Raw genomic sequence first — 16,286 nt, 5'->3', positions numbered from 1 at the left:
GGCTATACCACCCCATGCCACACCCCTGGACATAGCCCCTGCTTAGAGAGCAATAGACCTAACAGATGCCATCCTTAGAGTCATGCTGCTTGCTTGAACAATCATGTTTTTTAAAAACAAAACACTGACAACAGAATAAAAATAGCACTGATGACGCATCAGTTTCTACCGTGTCACGGGTTGAAGTGACAAAACGTCCAGCACAGATTACTGTCATCTGAACTTTTAATCACAAACTGCTTCATGCCTATTTTATGCAGCAACAGCCTTGGAACTCTACCAAATATTGGTCATCAATCTGAAAATGACTGGCAGTCACATATCCCCAGTAATGGCAGGTTTCTGCAAACTGGAGCTTTGTGCAGGCTCATCCATTATTGCCCTCTTTATCCCTCCCATCTGTGGGATTTTTCAATACACAGTATATATGAATCATACGTGTCCTAAACGTGAACATTATGTGAGATTTAAAACCATGCCTGACAGCTGCGTGCGCCACGTGCATGTGCTTTAATGAAACACCTGCATATTTACAGATGTTAGCATCTGTTGCAAGTGCCCTGGTTTGAAGGTTTAATTTTAGATGAACAGCCAGATGGTACACAAGAGGATTACTACACTAAGCCTTTGTCATCTGCTGCAACACGCTGACTGTTTATAGGGAAATACAAGGTGGACTCCCGCTGGTCTCAGTCTGGTCTGAAGTGGGGAGAGCTAAATAAACATAAAAATATTTAAGTTTGAGGTTATTTAGTTGCAATTTTTTTAGACCACAGTTTACACCAATTAAATTTACAAGGTGCCCTAAGCTTGTTTTACAGGTCACTGAACTTTATCGCTCTGACTTACTGGCCAGAGCAGATATTTTTACTGCACCGTCGACACGGCACGTAAGCACAGGTGTTACTAAGAATAGCAGCATTTCATTGTGTACGAGTGCACCTGTGGGCTGTAACAGTAACAGAAACTTCTAGAAAGAATTCAACCACGGTTCTACTATTTATCCCAGTGTTTCTGTAAAATGTAAAACTGAATATCTGATTTTCATTGCACTGGATCCCAAAATTTGCTTTGCTATCTAATAACTTTAGTCAAGTGACAGAACATGTATTTTGGAACCTTAAATAGAAACTATAATCCTACTTAAGAAGAGCAAGTTTTAGAATGGTCTAATCTTAAGGGCTGCAAAATTTGAAACAGTCACACAGCAAAAGATCTATCTGTGCATGTTCATGACTCTCTCCCCCCATATTTTTCATAGCCGCATGAATTTGCATGCTGTCCAAAGGAGGGACATGTCACTGTGACAACCAAGAAACCACAGCTGTAGAAAAACTGTTGTATTTTAACCCAAACTGATCTTTTTCTAAACCTAAATGAGTAGCTTTTAATTCCAAAACTCCACAAAGCCATTTCCCAACACTAACCAAGTTCTTTGTTAATGTTTAAACTGAACCAAGTTGTTTTCAGTGCCCCAACTAACATATTTGGAATAAATAAATATAAAATACAATGAATGTTTGAAATATGGAACATGCCATGAAATTCATGTTCTGAATGAGCAATCAACAGATTAGAGGTCATGACAATTTTACAAACTGCCATGACAGTGTGTACAGCAACGGAAGTAGAAGCACTCCTGTAGAATGTCCTTTTTCAGTATCATACCCTGAAATATAAACCACATATCCATTAATCGATCATAATTAACTCGTAATTACTTGATCAAAAAAGTTTATTAATATGCATTATTATAATGCATATACAGCACAAGTATAGTTATTTGACTGTGGGCAGTATTTCATGTCACTTAACTAAGTTATCATTCCCAATACGTTATCCAGTGCAGACAAAATTCCAAAAAAAATCTCCATCAGCAACATGTGCCAAAAACATCACATGGACATATTTACTTTGTTTAAATTACTTTTATTCCCCCCCCCCCCCCCAAAAAAAAAAAAAAAAAAAAAACACATTACGAACCTCTTTAACCCATTACATAAGTGCTATACCAGAGAATTTCTTCAGCAATTACATCCAGCACAGTCTGTTTATTGTACTGTGAATGTGGACCAATCTATGGTTGACATATGTGGCCTTTTGGTTGTTTTGTGACATTTTTCTGTATTTTCACTCCAAATAAAACCTGAAACACCACCAAGTGGAAATAAATAGAAACCAGAGAATAATACAAATGACTTCTGAGGGATGCAAAATTAAACTGACAGATTTAACTCATCTGTTAAAGCGCCCCAGGATAAACCAGATACTTTCAAAAATCAAAGTAAGATCTCTGTGTTATCTTCTTTACTTTGACAGGTATCTTGTACCACACAGTGCAATCCACATCTTTACATGCTTTCAAAGCATTCATGTTGATCTAGCAGTTAGATAGGATTTGTCTCTATAAGATAACATCTGGTTTATGCTGCTAGCAGTAAACATGCTGTCTCAGGCTCCGTGGAAGATAAAAGTGAAGCTCGAGTCATGATGGTGTTTACTTCCTCCTGCCGCTACCGCCGTTAGCTAGAATCATCACCAGCCTGATGAAAATATTCAGTGTGTCCATGTAAATCCCCATACACCTGTAAGATTAAATAAATGTATCAGATCCACATATCGGTACAAGTAGATTACCAACAATAATCTTCAAAACCAGTTATTTTTAGTGTACTTTAATTCCTGAAGTGACTTACGCATTGATAGGGTCATATTTCTGTACGCCATAGAGTGGGTGTGTCTCTGCCTTCTTGATAACCTTCTGTGTATCATAGAGGAGGAACATACTGAACAGGACCAGGCCTCCATAGATAGCAATGGAGTAGAGCCCTGCTCCAAATGCTGAGGTGGGTGGCAGGAACATTGATCCTGAAGAAGACAAAAGAAAGTTCAAATTGAGTCTGACAAGTACAATTTCTGTGCAGCTGTCAACTAAAAGTTACAATATAGAAAACTAATAAGTAGGTAATGATACAGCTCTAATACTGCACAACACACATATGCGAGTATGAATCTGATGTTTGGCTGTAGCTTCTGTAAAAACATTTGAAACTTGTAGCTGGCTGTCACAGACGTTAACTTGGGAGATTCAATTGTTAACCACCTTGCAGTTATTTATACATTTATATTAATTCATAAATATGTCTCAACTGCAAAGTGAACTGAATTTTGAAATAACTTCTGTTTTGCTTTTCTGGACAGAGACGCACACTATCCACCCCATTTTCTATTTACTTCTTATACCCAAACTACACCGTAGGTGTACACCTTCTCTTACAAAGTATCCAATAAGAAGATACGGAGAAGACTGAGAAAGCCCTTTTACAGGTACATTTCCCAATATACATTTCACTTCACCGACTCCACTACGGTTTAATTTGAACATATGCGTTACCCCTGACAACACACAAACACTGTGCTATGTATTACTTTTTAGCATTTAATTACTGTATAGTATTAAAATGCATTTCTACACAAAAATGATATCTACTGTAATCTCATGGGAATCAAAAATCATTTGGATGAAGAAAGAAAAACTAATTTACTTATCAGATTGTGTGGTTCTACAGGAACAAAAACACAATAAATACAGTCAAAATCCTGCATTCAATACTTTGCTTTAGTCTTAAAGCATTTAGTGGAATGATGTGCATTTAGAAATTGTTTATCATAATATAAGTACTTCAGCACAGAACCACTTTGATGCAAAAAGGACACTGCAGTTTAAATATGTGACACCCTATAAATAGAGTGCATTGCATTAGGTTGGAGATCAGACTTTCAACAATGACAAAAAACACAACAACAACAAAAAAGCAGCCGCTCCCTTATACTTTTCAATGAAACCACAGAGTGAAATACAAAGATAATATTATCAGGAACATTTTCAGCCTGAATGTTCACTAGCTTGTAATACTCATGGCTATCTATAAACAAGATTGATGAAATAAAAGTGCTTTATACTAACCAAGAGAGGAGGCAAACACCACTCCAAGTCCAACAGCCAATGGCCCTCCCATATTGAGGAACTTCTCACTTGGGGCACACATTGCAACAGTAGACAGACCTCCCACGATGCCCGCGGTGTACCAGGCAGCCCTCACCATCAGAGGCCCTCCCAGGAGAGTGAGGGGGGCAATCACAGCACCCATCACGCCTTATCAATTATTGAAAAAAAAAAACCAGTTAAAAACAAAACAAAACGATTTCTTTTAAAAAACAAATGATATTAGTGCCATCAACTAGTGTATCGTTGAAGCAGCTTTTTCCTCTAACCTGTTCTAAGCCTGCCTTCTAGTGTTCACCCAAGGCAACTACATACCAGAGACAACAGGGCTGAGAAATTTCTTAAAAGATATTTAAAAACACAAACCTGCGTGGAGCATCCAAGCAAGATGTTTTGGCACTGGGCTGTGCTCATATGAAATTGACCTGACCAGCATGCCCGCACCAATCACAGCAGCAAAAGTTGCTCCAATTGCCTAGGTGGGAACAAACAAATCATCATATTAATAAGTTCAACGGAAAAATTCAAGCACATCAGATAAACTACGGTTTAAAAATTGGTATTTGACTAAACAAGCTCTGTAATATGTAATTCTAAGGTTAAAATAATAATGGTTCAGTGGAGTGAAGACCATTAAAAAACAAAAAAGCAAGCAAGTATTGTAAAGCTTACCAGCCAGGATCCTCTCATCATCAGACCCATTAAAGCTGGGGTCCTACTCACAGCTACAGCTGACAGAGCCGTCAGCCCAACACTGCCTGCAAAGTACATGTAGGTAGAGTGGATCCTGTCCTTCACATACTGAGGCCAGATCCTGTACAAAGATGAAAAGAAGCCTTTAGTTTGTATGATACCATCACTTTTCTACTGGTCTGCATTTCAAAATAAAATTCAAGTGCTGTTGGTAAAATAAATCTGTTACTCACATTGCTTTCTCTATGGCACCGATATCATTAGCCATGCCAAGTCCATAATAGCACAGAGCTCCAAGGCCAACTGCTGCACCTCCAGCCAGTATCATTCTCCCCATGCTATCGACTTCAGACACAACACAAAAATCATTTGAGACACAGTTTACATTTTTGCCTCAGAGGAAAAAAGATTTACTATAACAAAACCATTTCAAACCATGAAATCTCACATTTTTCTAAAAATGAAGTTGCATTGCAGGATTTACATTTTAAAATACTTGTTATTTATCTAATACTGGGTTTTGAGTCCCACCCCCAGCCAATTAATCACAGGTAAGACAGTTTTTTTTCCTCACCTGAATGTATGACATATGGTGTAAACAGTATGTGATAATGAAATCTCTTGGTCCCCTTTCAACACTTGTTAAATCATCTATCAGAAACCTTGGGCTAACTTTTGATTCCACTCTCACTTTGGATGTTCATGTCAAATCTCAGGTTCAGTCTTGCTTTTATTACTTAAGAAACATTAATAAATTAAGTCATCTTTGTCTTGAAAGGTGCTATACAAATAAAATTTTACTTATCTATCCATAGACATGAATAACAAAAAATATGTGAAAGCTTAACAGGTCACCCTTAAGTCAGTAGACAGCATAGAATTCAGGCTATATATGAGTAGAAAATATGTAACGGTGCCAAATGAAGTATGTATCAAAGCATTTACTTTTGATGGCTGTATCAGTGGCTGGTTCAAAAGCTGCTTCCTTTAGCTGGTCTCTGGTTGTCTTTGCACGGCGAAACCCAAACCTGGCCTTTGAGGAATAACCCTGAAAGAAGAAGCAGCAGCTTTACATGACTCTTCAAATGTTGAACATGAGTTAGGGTTTCACACCCACCATCAATCAAAAGTAGGGAAGCAGCAAATACCCAGTTTCAAAAAAATACCATGTTTACATAACAAATTAGAGCAGTGGCAATCTGACATTTGCACTGTTTCTAGTCCAGCTGCAAGTTGCACCCCCTGTGATCATTACAAACTTATGACTAAAATTTCTAAGGTGTTCTACCAATATTATCCAAGATGAAAAATTAAGCATAGCTGCATTTTTAGTACTTTACAAAGCAATGGTTTTTAGGCATGTTTTGCCCATACGTGCATTGACCTGTACAAAAAAGCATCCTAAATTTTTTTTTTTTATTGTATTGGTTAAGAAAGGCATTATTGACCATCTGAACCGATTGCGTGTTGCTTTGCCGTCCACTCAACTTGATTATAGCTTGCCTCTACCACCTTATCAGACAGCTTCATAAAGTCGGTAGAAGTCCATAAAACTCGGTTCCAATACTATTTTGAAGGCCACAATTTTCTTAAAGCACATATGTTTACTTTCTAGGTTTTTCTTTGGCTTGATTGGCAACAATCGTAAACACCTCCCAATAAACAACGCTGACATCTGTGAAGCAGCTGAAGCCATAACATGCAAAACGATGAAAATGTGGCCCAAGTGCAACCCACAATTGATATTAAAAGCACTGACTCAGGTGTCAGCATTACTGCTACAACTCAGCCATATATGTGGTCCAGATGGCAGGTGTGCCTAAACATACAGTTTATCACAGCTGTCAAAACCAGCACATGTAATAACCCGTGTAAAAAGCCTGACTCATGACATTTGGACCACACAACAAAGATTAGGCCCAAATGTGATGGTATATTTTCTACTGACATTTTTCCTTTATTTTACTTCACTATGTATTAATTGGTGTATAGCTGAGACGAAAGCCCAAATACTTGCCAGGAGGCACTATATTTGGGAAACACTGCTAAAAAGTCTGGCTAATGAAGCATAGAAATGCCACAAAGCATAGAAATGCCAAAAAAGCTGTGTGTGTGTGTGTGTGTGTGTGTGTGTGTGTGTGTGTGTGTGTGTGTGTGTGTGTGTGTGTGAGAGAGTGAGTGAGTGAGTGCCTGGCGACAAAGTTTACAGTACCTGCTGGGGCCTGAGCAAGGGTGAACAGGTCTTCAGGATGGGTGACCGCAGGGCTGGGGAGCCCTGAGTGAGCAGTGGTCGGAGCCCAGCAAGCGGGAGAGCCTTCAGGCACGTTAGCCTCGCCACCAACATTGTCACGATATATTACTGTCCCGTGTCACTCTAAAACACAAACACGGAGAAGAATTTTTTTTGAGAGGAATTCGTGTGACAGAAAGCTGAACTTTGAGCTAAGAGTCACAAAAACAGTGTAAAATGTGCTCTTGCACTAAAAAACGCCACAAAAATTGAGCTAGCTAATGCCGTAATATCATGCGACTAACCCTTAGCCTAACCCTTAGCCTAACGACCGCTGAACAAACACATATTTAACTACAGACTAAATATGTCTTATCTGTTATATGATTACAACGTTCAAAATACTAAATAGAAAGTAAATGTTACATACCGAGAGAAATGTCGTCTATCACCTTTCCAGAAACAAGACGCCACGGTTTTGTAACCTTCCTGAAAATTCTTTACTTATGCGTCATCACTAAGCGACAGATTTGATGGGAATTGTAGTTCTAACGCAGTGATCCTCAATATTGCGTTAAAGACGTTATACCTTTTAAAGCATTCGGCTGATAAAGAGAAAATGATCTTAATGCGAATAAAGTACATGTAAAATTTCCCGTAAACAACCTGCGGCTGCAAGAGTTTATTCAACAACCTATCAGAGGTTAAGTCTCCATGGCATGACAGTGTTATATAATTTGCATTATTACATCATTGTTTTTTAAAGTTTACTACTGAGAGAGTAATAGCAAAAATGTGTTATGTTGTTTTTAACCGATCAAAGAACAGTTAATTAAAACAATGCATTTTGTTTAGTAATTATTGTCAACAGTTCTTTAGAGGGTGGCATTTTCAGTGTTTATCTCTGATGTGCTCTAATCACACTGCTACCAAAAAACTGTTTATCATCTTTTCTCAGAAAAATATTTTTTTAAAAACCTTTATAAACAACTGAATGCATACCTAACAACTCATTATGATGAGTACCAATCAGATTTCATCACCAATTAAACCCATCAACAACCTAAAGACCTAAAGATCACCAGTAATTAGAAGACTCATGATCGACACTGACTTCTTGACTTCTTAATTCAAAGTCTTTATGATTTTGTTGATTTAGATATGTCATCATGTCTAAAGGGTAGAGGTTTCTACATTTCGATTAATAGTTTGAGATCAGCACAAATTTAAAAATTCAATCAGTGGTTCCTCAAATGTCTGTTCTTGGTCCATTACTCTCGAATCTTCCTGCTCTCTCTTGGCCCTATCATAAAGAATAATAAATAAAGAAGAATAAAATATCCAATGCGGATGATACACATAACTGTGTGTGCGTGTTTACGTTTATTTTTTGTAAACCTATATTCCTCTGGGGTTTTTTGTTTTTACTTTAATGTTACTGTACATTTTAAGTTTTTTTATCTTGATATTAACCATGTTAAGTTTAAATGTAATGAAATGTGTCATATAAATAAAACTGACATTAAATTGACACTTCCATACTGTTGTGTACTCAAACCACTTTTAAAAGGTCATATGTTGAATTATTACGTTATCCATGTATGCAAAAACAATATCATCCTGCAAAGAAGCCATACAAAATTGCTCTTTAGGTTACACTAAAGTAAAAATGTAAAGTAAGATTGACCCAGCCTATCTTTAACGACGCTATTATGATATCATATCATGTAAAAGAAAACCATGTTTATTTGCAGACCACCTTGTTCTCTCTGTAACCTCTATGTTATACTTTTCTCCACTAGGTGGAGTGCTCGCCCTTTTTTTTGCGACGACATTAAAAACTAAAAAGTAAAACCTAAAACTGACCCCCAAAAGGAACACATAGGCTATTATTTAGGTAGCACCGCTATATTTAACCTATATTGTTTACCATGTCGTTTATGTGTGCAAAGTCAGCTTTTTACTTTAAAGAAATGGTCCGTGAGGGGCAGTGGCAGTGCGCCAGTGCACCCTGAAGCTCCGCTCCTTTGGACCAAAGTTTCCCGTGTGATTCAGTGACTCGCAACTGTTGGATAGATTTGTCATTCAGATCAGCGAGCAGCCTGACCTGCAGCCCCCTCAAACATGATTTCATCTCATCTACGAGTTTTGCTCACTGAAACTAGGCCAGCCTCTCCTTTTGAATTCGATTGTTTTCTGTCATACAAGTGAAGCAGTCTTGGCAAAGTAATGGAATTAATTTCTCTCCGGAGTCGCTCTTTGAGGGAAGGCTGATCAAGTGGATGAAAAGCGGGACGCCTTCAGAGACCGCAGTTCATTTATAATGGTGGGTACAGAGAGCGGACAAGCTGTTCTTTACATATTCGCATGATATTTTAGAAATGAATAAAGAAAAACTAACACGTCATTAATAACACTTGGCTACAACGACATCACTCCAAGTGACTCGTGACTTTTCATTCAGTTTTTTTTCTTTTTTTTATTAAGAAAGCATGATTTCGGTTTGTCCTTGTGACCCTTTAATGCGGCACATGATCTCCAGAGAGACTGCTGCTTCAGTCTGACTTCCTCCCCCCTTTGCCCTTCTGTCTTTTAGTGTGGCATCTTTATAAACTAACAGATAAAGTTGCCGGAAAATTAGCACAATTTATTTACAGTAAAAACCTGCCCTCTGCATAAACAACTGCATGCATATGTTTATGGCGAACAGATGTGTTGCATGACCCCCACAGCTGCTCTGAAATAACCACAATGACTAAACACACATGCATATCCCCCAGCATAATCTTAATTAATGGGGTATAGGTCATATCGTGGGGAAAATGGGTTGTTTCATTCTTGTCTATTCTATGTCTATTTTACTCAGACCTTTACCCTTAAACTAAAACCAGTTAGGGCTGCGTCCATACAACTCGAATGATTTTAGCAGTTTCTACAGGTTTGTAGCCCAAACTCATTCACTATTAATTCAATAAACTATTGGAAAAGTTTTTAGTGACTGAGTAAATAACTTAGAGTACAATATTTCCTCCGATGATTATAAAAATCTTCCCATAATGACTTAATGCAACTAAATATATACAAAAAATTCCCCACTGTAATCCCTTTATCTTTTTTTATCTATCAGAAAAATGTGTTGGACACCGCAGTGCACATTTGCAATGCAATCTCGAGCAAGATGGGTTTGGTTGGCTGGTGTTTAATTTGTCTCCACATAAGATTTACATTAAATAAGAGGCAGCTATTAAAAGCATTTGTAACAAGATGATAAATGGTGCAGTGGCAGTTTTGTTATGAGCAGATGATCAAACGTGTCATATGCCTCAGTGGTTTGTGAATATTCAAGAATGTCAGCTTCTTTTTTTCTGCTTTACCCAGCAGATGCAATAGGCTGAGATAATTGGTGTACATCTAATTTACCATATAAATGACAAAACATCAGACTACTTATTTTCTTGATGAATGGTTGATGTTGAATATTTTTGTTTATTTTGAATCATATATGAGGAGAACTACACACTCAATCCCATAGAACTGTAAGTGTTACAGAAAGAGACATTTTTGTTGCTAATCATCCTCTTGTGTCTTATTTATTAAGCTAAATCATTTTTGCTATATGTCGTAATTTGTTAATGCACAACAGTATTACACAGAGTGCACAACAGCTGTACTCTATCTTTCCATGTGCTAAATATCTGTTGGCTTGGTCAGACATTGGAAATTCATTTGCTCACTTTAAAAACTCCCATGGGTTTGAAGACTCACTCATTTAATTTGGTGCAGTTGTCTTATCTGACCAGTTCTAGATGACTTGGAACATCCACGAGCTTAGTCACTGACCCTGTGACGTCTGAATGACCTGAAAGTTTATGTTCTGCAATCTCTACCCAAAGGAAGGTTTAAACTCACTCCATGTGTAAAGAGGCCTTTGTGGTTGTGGCATGCGGCAAGGTGGTGCAAGACAGCGCTGAGTTTTCCTTCCAGTGAAAACGTGTCTCAGTATACAGGCTGTTCACCTTTTCATTACGTGCCGTTCCACGTCAACAGTGCTCTATTGGAGCTGTAAACTTCCCATTCCCACTCAGAGAATTTCACAGGGAGTGTCTAACCATTCCCCGTGTTTAGACTGCAGTCATCTGAACTGGCTTCTGTTCTCAAACATGGCCCTGGACAGAAGTTGTAACAGGATGTGAGAAGCGGACCTCCAGGTGTGAAACACAGAAAGGCAAAGACATTAAAGAATTGAGAAAACAGTGGTCATCCAACTGGGTTTCCAACAGGATTTGGCATCTTATCGTAGCCTGATGCAGTTAAATGAAAAGGTTGGCCTGTTACTTATGGATCTTAACCCCCACCTCCACCCCACAACCTCCCAAAAAACAGCAGTTTGATGATGCTTTGCAAATATCCTCCAGGTGGAGGCTGCCTCATTTGCTCTTGCTGTGGTATTGACCCAACACTAGCAGACAAGGTAAGCAGGATTATGCTTAATTCTCAAGATTAGTCAGGGATCTGAGTCAAGCTGCCATTATCTTAAAAGTGAACCAATATTAATCTTTCAAGAATGTGCAAGACATTCACAAATAGTCCCCATTAAATCCACCCTTATCTTCATTTGATTACCCACCACTTGCCCTCTGCAGACTTATAAAACAACTGAATGGCCTCCAGGCTCAGAGCACGGCAATTTATGGTTCAGTGACAAGCAGGATTTCCCCTTTCAATTCCACGACTCTGCAGTCCTGTTAGCATTTGGACTTCTATTAGTCCTTGTGTAAGATATCCTCCTGGTGTTGAGGAGGAGTAGCTGGCAATTTGGACTGTTCTGTTATCTACATCAGTGGGAGGTAAAGGATCTCACTCCAAGCCAGACAACTCTGGAGTTTTTTTGGCAAGCAGCTTGACAGCTGTGGGATTGCAGTTTAATTGACAAAATTGTCCTTGATTGCAGTCTGTACCCACATTTCTTTGTGCCCTAATAGTTGTTTATCCACTCATTTTTGAAAGCAACTTCTACAAAGACTAACTCATAAATACAGTTTGCACCATCCCTCAGACTTGCAGTGGTGGGTGGGCATGTACCTGAAACGCACTGCTGCACTTAAAGATAACAAGTACTTCCTCATGGCAAGGACTAGCTTAAATTCCAATGGGAAACAATGTGTTATACCTTTTTGTATTTTTAGCATCTTCTTATAGGTGGGTTTTTTTCTTTAGTAAGTGACTCTCATCATAGTTTTGCAGAACACAGTGGTGCTGTATGCAACTAACAAATTCAGAAATAAAAGAAGAGCGGAACCTCTGTGACTCAGCATCACAGGGCATTGTTAGGTTCCCCATTTACAAAAATAGTGTTCTACCACAGCCTTGCTCAAATGTGTAAAATTTGTAGCTGACAGTTTGATGTTCATTTCATTTGCAGGATAAAACATTTTCTACAACAGGGAACACAAATAACTGGATGGCTCTTTAAGAACGCAACTGGTGACTTGGCGAGATTGGCAGAAGCTATTAAGAAGCAGTCTGTAAAAGCATATCCAGGCTCAGCCACATCCAAGAATGAAGATCAAATACACTCTACCCATTGTCTTTTTTATGGCACTTGTTATCATTGAGAAAGAAAACAACATTATCTCAAGGTAAGTCAATTTCAATCACGAAAGGAGGATTGAATTCTTTTCTGAGCGAGATATTAGATATTAAAAAAATGCTTTAGACGTCAAGGCTCTGACTCTATGTTAACCTGAAATGTAACATGCGTTTGGTTTCTCTCATGCTTTCAGGGTGTCAGATAAGCTAAAGCAGACCCCTCAAACCTCTCAACAACCCAGCAGTTTGTCCAACGTACTGCTGAAGCACAGTAGTTTCCGTCTGTCAATCAGCAAGAGGAATGTCACGCTGATGAAGCCGCGGGTGGAGGACTACAGCGAGCACCGAGGGGCATTGAGAAGGGGTAGAAAACACATTCTCCTGCTAACCACGACTAGGACAGGCTCTTCATTTGTGGGCGAGTTTTTCAACCAGCAGGGAGAAAACATGTTTTACCTGTTTGAGCCTCTGTGGCACGTGGAAAAGATGTTGACTTTGGACACTGGAGGCACCAATGCTACAGCGGCAGCCAAAGCATACCGTGATGTGCTCCAAAAACTCTTCCTGTGTGACTTTTCTTTGCTAGAAACCTTCATCGACCCCCTTCCCGTGGACCACATCACCCCAGCCCTGTTTCGCAGGGAGTCCAGCAGCTCTCTGTGTGAGAAGTCTGTCTGCAGCCCTGTTGTCAAAGGGGTTTTTGAACGATATCACTGTAAGACCAGACGCTGTGGTCCCCTGAACCTGACAATGGCGTCTGAATCCTGCCTTAAGAAAGAGCACATTGCCATCAAGTCGGTACGAGTGCGCCAGCTCGAGACTCTGCGTCCTTTGGCTGAGGACACACGTCTTGATGTAAAATTCATCCAGCTGGTTCGCGATCCCCGGGCTATCTTGGCATCACGTATGGTGGCCTTTGCAGCCAAATACAAGAACTGGAAGGAGTGGGCCATGGGTGGAAATGTTCCTATTGACGATGACGAGGTGAGGAAGTTAAAAGGAAATTGCGACAATATCAAAATGTCTGCCGAGTTCGGCCTCAGACAGCCATTTTGGCTGCGCAGGCGATACATGCTGGTGCGGTATGAGGACATTGCTCGGTTCCCCATGAAGAAAGCAACCGAGATGTACAAGTTTACTGGAATCCCATTCACTCCACAAGTGAAATCCTGGATTCTGAAGAACACCCAGGCCTCGAAGGAGACAAGCGGAGTTTACTCTACACAGAAAAACTCATCTGAACAAGTGGAGAAATGGAGGTTCAAGCTTCCATTCAAGATAGCCCAAGTGGTACAGAGAGTTTGTGGACCAACAATGAAGCTTTTTGGGTACAAATTTGTGAGCAGTGAGGAAATGCTAACAGATAAATCTATCAGTCTCATTGAGGACAAAGTGTTCAGCTTTTTATAGATTTTAAAAAATGTTAACTCCAACACTTGATGCAGAAAATTTCAACCTTTCTAAAGCCTCTGTGATAAATTATTTTTATGAAGATCCTGATACAGAGTGATATATTTTCTGATAATGTCCTATTTAAAGTTTTTTTTACTATTTAAAACAATTTGACAAAGAATAGACTGTTGAGCAGAAAATACACATGAAACGTTTAACTATGAAAGCAACAGTCTGGAGTTTTGATAAAATCTTCACATAGAGCACATCTTTGTTTTTGCACTCTGCACAATTTCTTTTCCTGTCTTACACAAATGGTGCTTTCAGCTCGTCCTGCAAACCACTCCCATATTTGTTCCTTAGCAAATATAGAAAGTTATTAGGAAGAGCTTTTGAGCAACAATGAGCTGTTTCAAACATTTCCAGGAACCTCAATTAGTTATTTTTGTAAAGTCACTCCTTAGCAACATATGCTGCTCTTATGCCAAAGAACCTTGCAGAAACCGCTTTGTATAGCAATGCTCATATACTTGAGAGGAAATACCAGTGTCTTGCCAGGCAACTTCACTTTCGTCATTTATAGGTAATGTCCCATGATGATTTATTTATTTTTTCCATTTGCTAAACAGTCATTATGACAAAGTGTCTGAATGTGCCCCACAGGTTCTACCCCCACTATGCAGGGGTGTTTTTGCACATGTATGCTGTAGTTTTTTGTACATGAAAATGTGTTCAGGAATATAAGCACCCATCCTGTAAAACAGACTGTAACAGTGCTACTTTATGTTAACATTCCAACTGCAGCTGGTTTGCAGAATCGTGCAAAGTTTGTCAGGAGGTCTCTGTCTTTTGAAACAAGCCTCTTGGCTTTTGGTAACAGGCCTTGACGCTCTGGCCTGTCAGGCGATTTGTTGACACAGAACCTGTTCTTTTTTTTATTTTTGAAAAGAAAAAGCTTGTTGCAATAAATCTTTACAGTTGAAAAACGCTTTATTTCTGAAGAGGACATATTTTTCACATGAAAGCACTCCATCCAGGAGTGTTCAAATTCAATAAATTGTCTGAAAAAATTTTACATTCTGCTGACAGGAGCATATTGAGCATGAGCACATCCCATTTTGTCATCTTTGTCAGATATTTTTTAAAAAGAGGCTAAACAATGACAGTGTAACAGGAAGCAAATATGGCACATCACAGCCATACATACACAGATGGTGTAAAATAAAACAACACAGATGGCGTAAAATAAAACAAACACAGTAAACAGCTCTCCTGTAGAATCCCACTTCAATCAGTGTTAGCGGGGGTTTGCTTGTAGCTACATCCTGTATTTGCTTATGTAGCAACATTAATTTAGCAAAGAGTGATGAAGGATGGACACAAGTGGACACTGAAAGATTCTTTGCAGTCTTTAGAAAAAGATCACAGTGAAATCGGTGTTTTCCAGATGGTTTCCGACAATACTCTAACATCTGAAGAGACTTTGCGTGGGTACAGTGGGCACAGTTGGACTGATTGAAACTTTGACCAGATGTTGGGGCTAAATGAAAAATCAAAGCATTTATCACGATGGTGCCACCCAATGTCAGGTTCAATGTCAAGTGCATATATGGTACAGATATCTGTGGATATAAGGGACAGAACAAGTCATACCAATAGATAAAAATATGAAAATGAAATAAAAATGTATCCTTTTTTAACCATGAAGCATTCACACTATTGAGATCCTGTTTCTCTTTATTCTATCTTCTACCTTCTACCTTATTATTCTAGTTGCTCAGTTCTTTGCTGGTTAACTACTCCCCCAGTTTTCATCCGATTTTCACCATTCAAATTTTAAACTGTTCTGCTCTTTCTGCTAATGCCTCCTATATTTGTTGGTGCTAGTAACTTTTATACTATACGACACTATAAATAGTAAGCTTTTTATGCCATGTTTGACCCATTTACAGTGGGGCAAAAAAGTATTTAGTCAGCCACCGATTGTGCAAGTTCCCCCACTTAAAATGATGACAGAGGTCAGTAATTTGCACCAGAGGTACACTTCAACTGTGAGAGACAGAATGTGAAAAAAAAATCCATGAATTCACATGGTAGGATTTGTAAAGAATTTATTCGTAAATTAGGGTGGAAAATAAGTATTTGGTCACCTCAAACAAGGAAAATCTCTGGCTCTCACAGACCTATAACGTCTTCTGTAAGAAGCTTTTCTGTCCCCCACTCGTTACCTGTATGAATGGCACCTGTTTGAACTCATCATCTGTATAAAAGACACCTGTCCACAGCCTCAAACAGTCAGACTCCAAACTCCGCCATGGCCAAGACCAAAGAGCTTTCGAAGGACACCAGGAAAAGTATTGTAGACCTGCACCAGAC

General features: G+C 38.9%; 2 protein-coding genes across 2 annotated transcripts; one reads left to right on the top strand and one right to left on the bottom strand.

Moving 5' to 3' along the window:
* Positions 1-1,717: 1,717 nt before the first annotated feature.
* Positions 1,718-7,459, bottom strand: ghitm (growth hormone inducible transmembrane protein). Its single transcript, XM_085466494.1, has 9 exons — positions 7,360-7,459; positions 6,912-7,073; positions 5,645-5,747; positions 4,933-5,044; positions 4,679-4,820; positions 4,373-4,481; positions 3,968-4,156; positions 2,697-2,868; positions 1,718-2,585 (listed from the first exon to the last, which is right to left on the bottom strand). The coding sequence occupies exons 2-9, from the start codon at positions 7,041-7,043 to the stop codon at positions 2,498-2,500; spliced, it is 1,047 nt and encodes a 348-aa protein (XP_085322620.1). The 5' UTR covers positions 7,044-7,073; positions 7,360-7,459; the 3' UTR covers positions 1,718-2,497.
* A 1,554-nt stretch (positions 7,460-9,013) lies between these two features.
* Positions 9,014-15,603, top strand: LOC146703314 (carbohydrate sulfotransferase 3-like). Its single transcript, XM_085466493.1, has 3 exons — positions 9,014-9,255; positions 12,352-12,568; positions 12,713-15,603. Exons 2-3 carry the CDS (start codon positions 12,489-12,491, stop codon positions 13,926-13,928), a joined length of 1,296 nt encoding a protein of 431 aa, XP_085322619.1. The 5' UTR covers positions 9,014-9,255; positions 12,352-12,488; the 3' UTR covers positions 13,929-15,603.
* Positions 15,604-16,286: the final 683 nt, after the last annotated feature.

The sequence above is a fragment of the Copadichromis virginalis genome, linkage group LG8 (genome assembly GCF_057382275.1).
Source record: "Copadichromis virginalis isolate Kocher_CV1m ecotype Utaka linkage group LG8, C_Virginalis_male_GT1.1, whole genome shotgun sequence".
Classification (NCBI taxonomy): Eukaryota; Metazoa; Chordata; class Actinopteri; order Cichliformes; family Cichlidae; genus Copadichromis; species Copadichromis virginalis.
The sequence above is the reverse complement of the archived record's forward strand: the minus strand, read 5'-3'. Positions and strand labels throughout refer to the sequence as shown.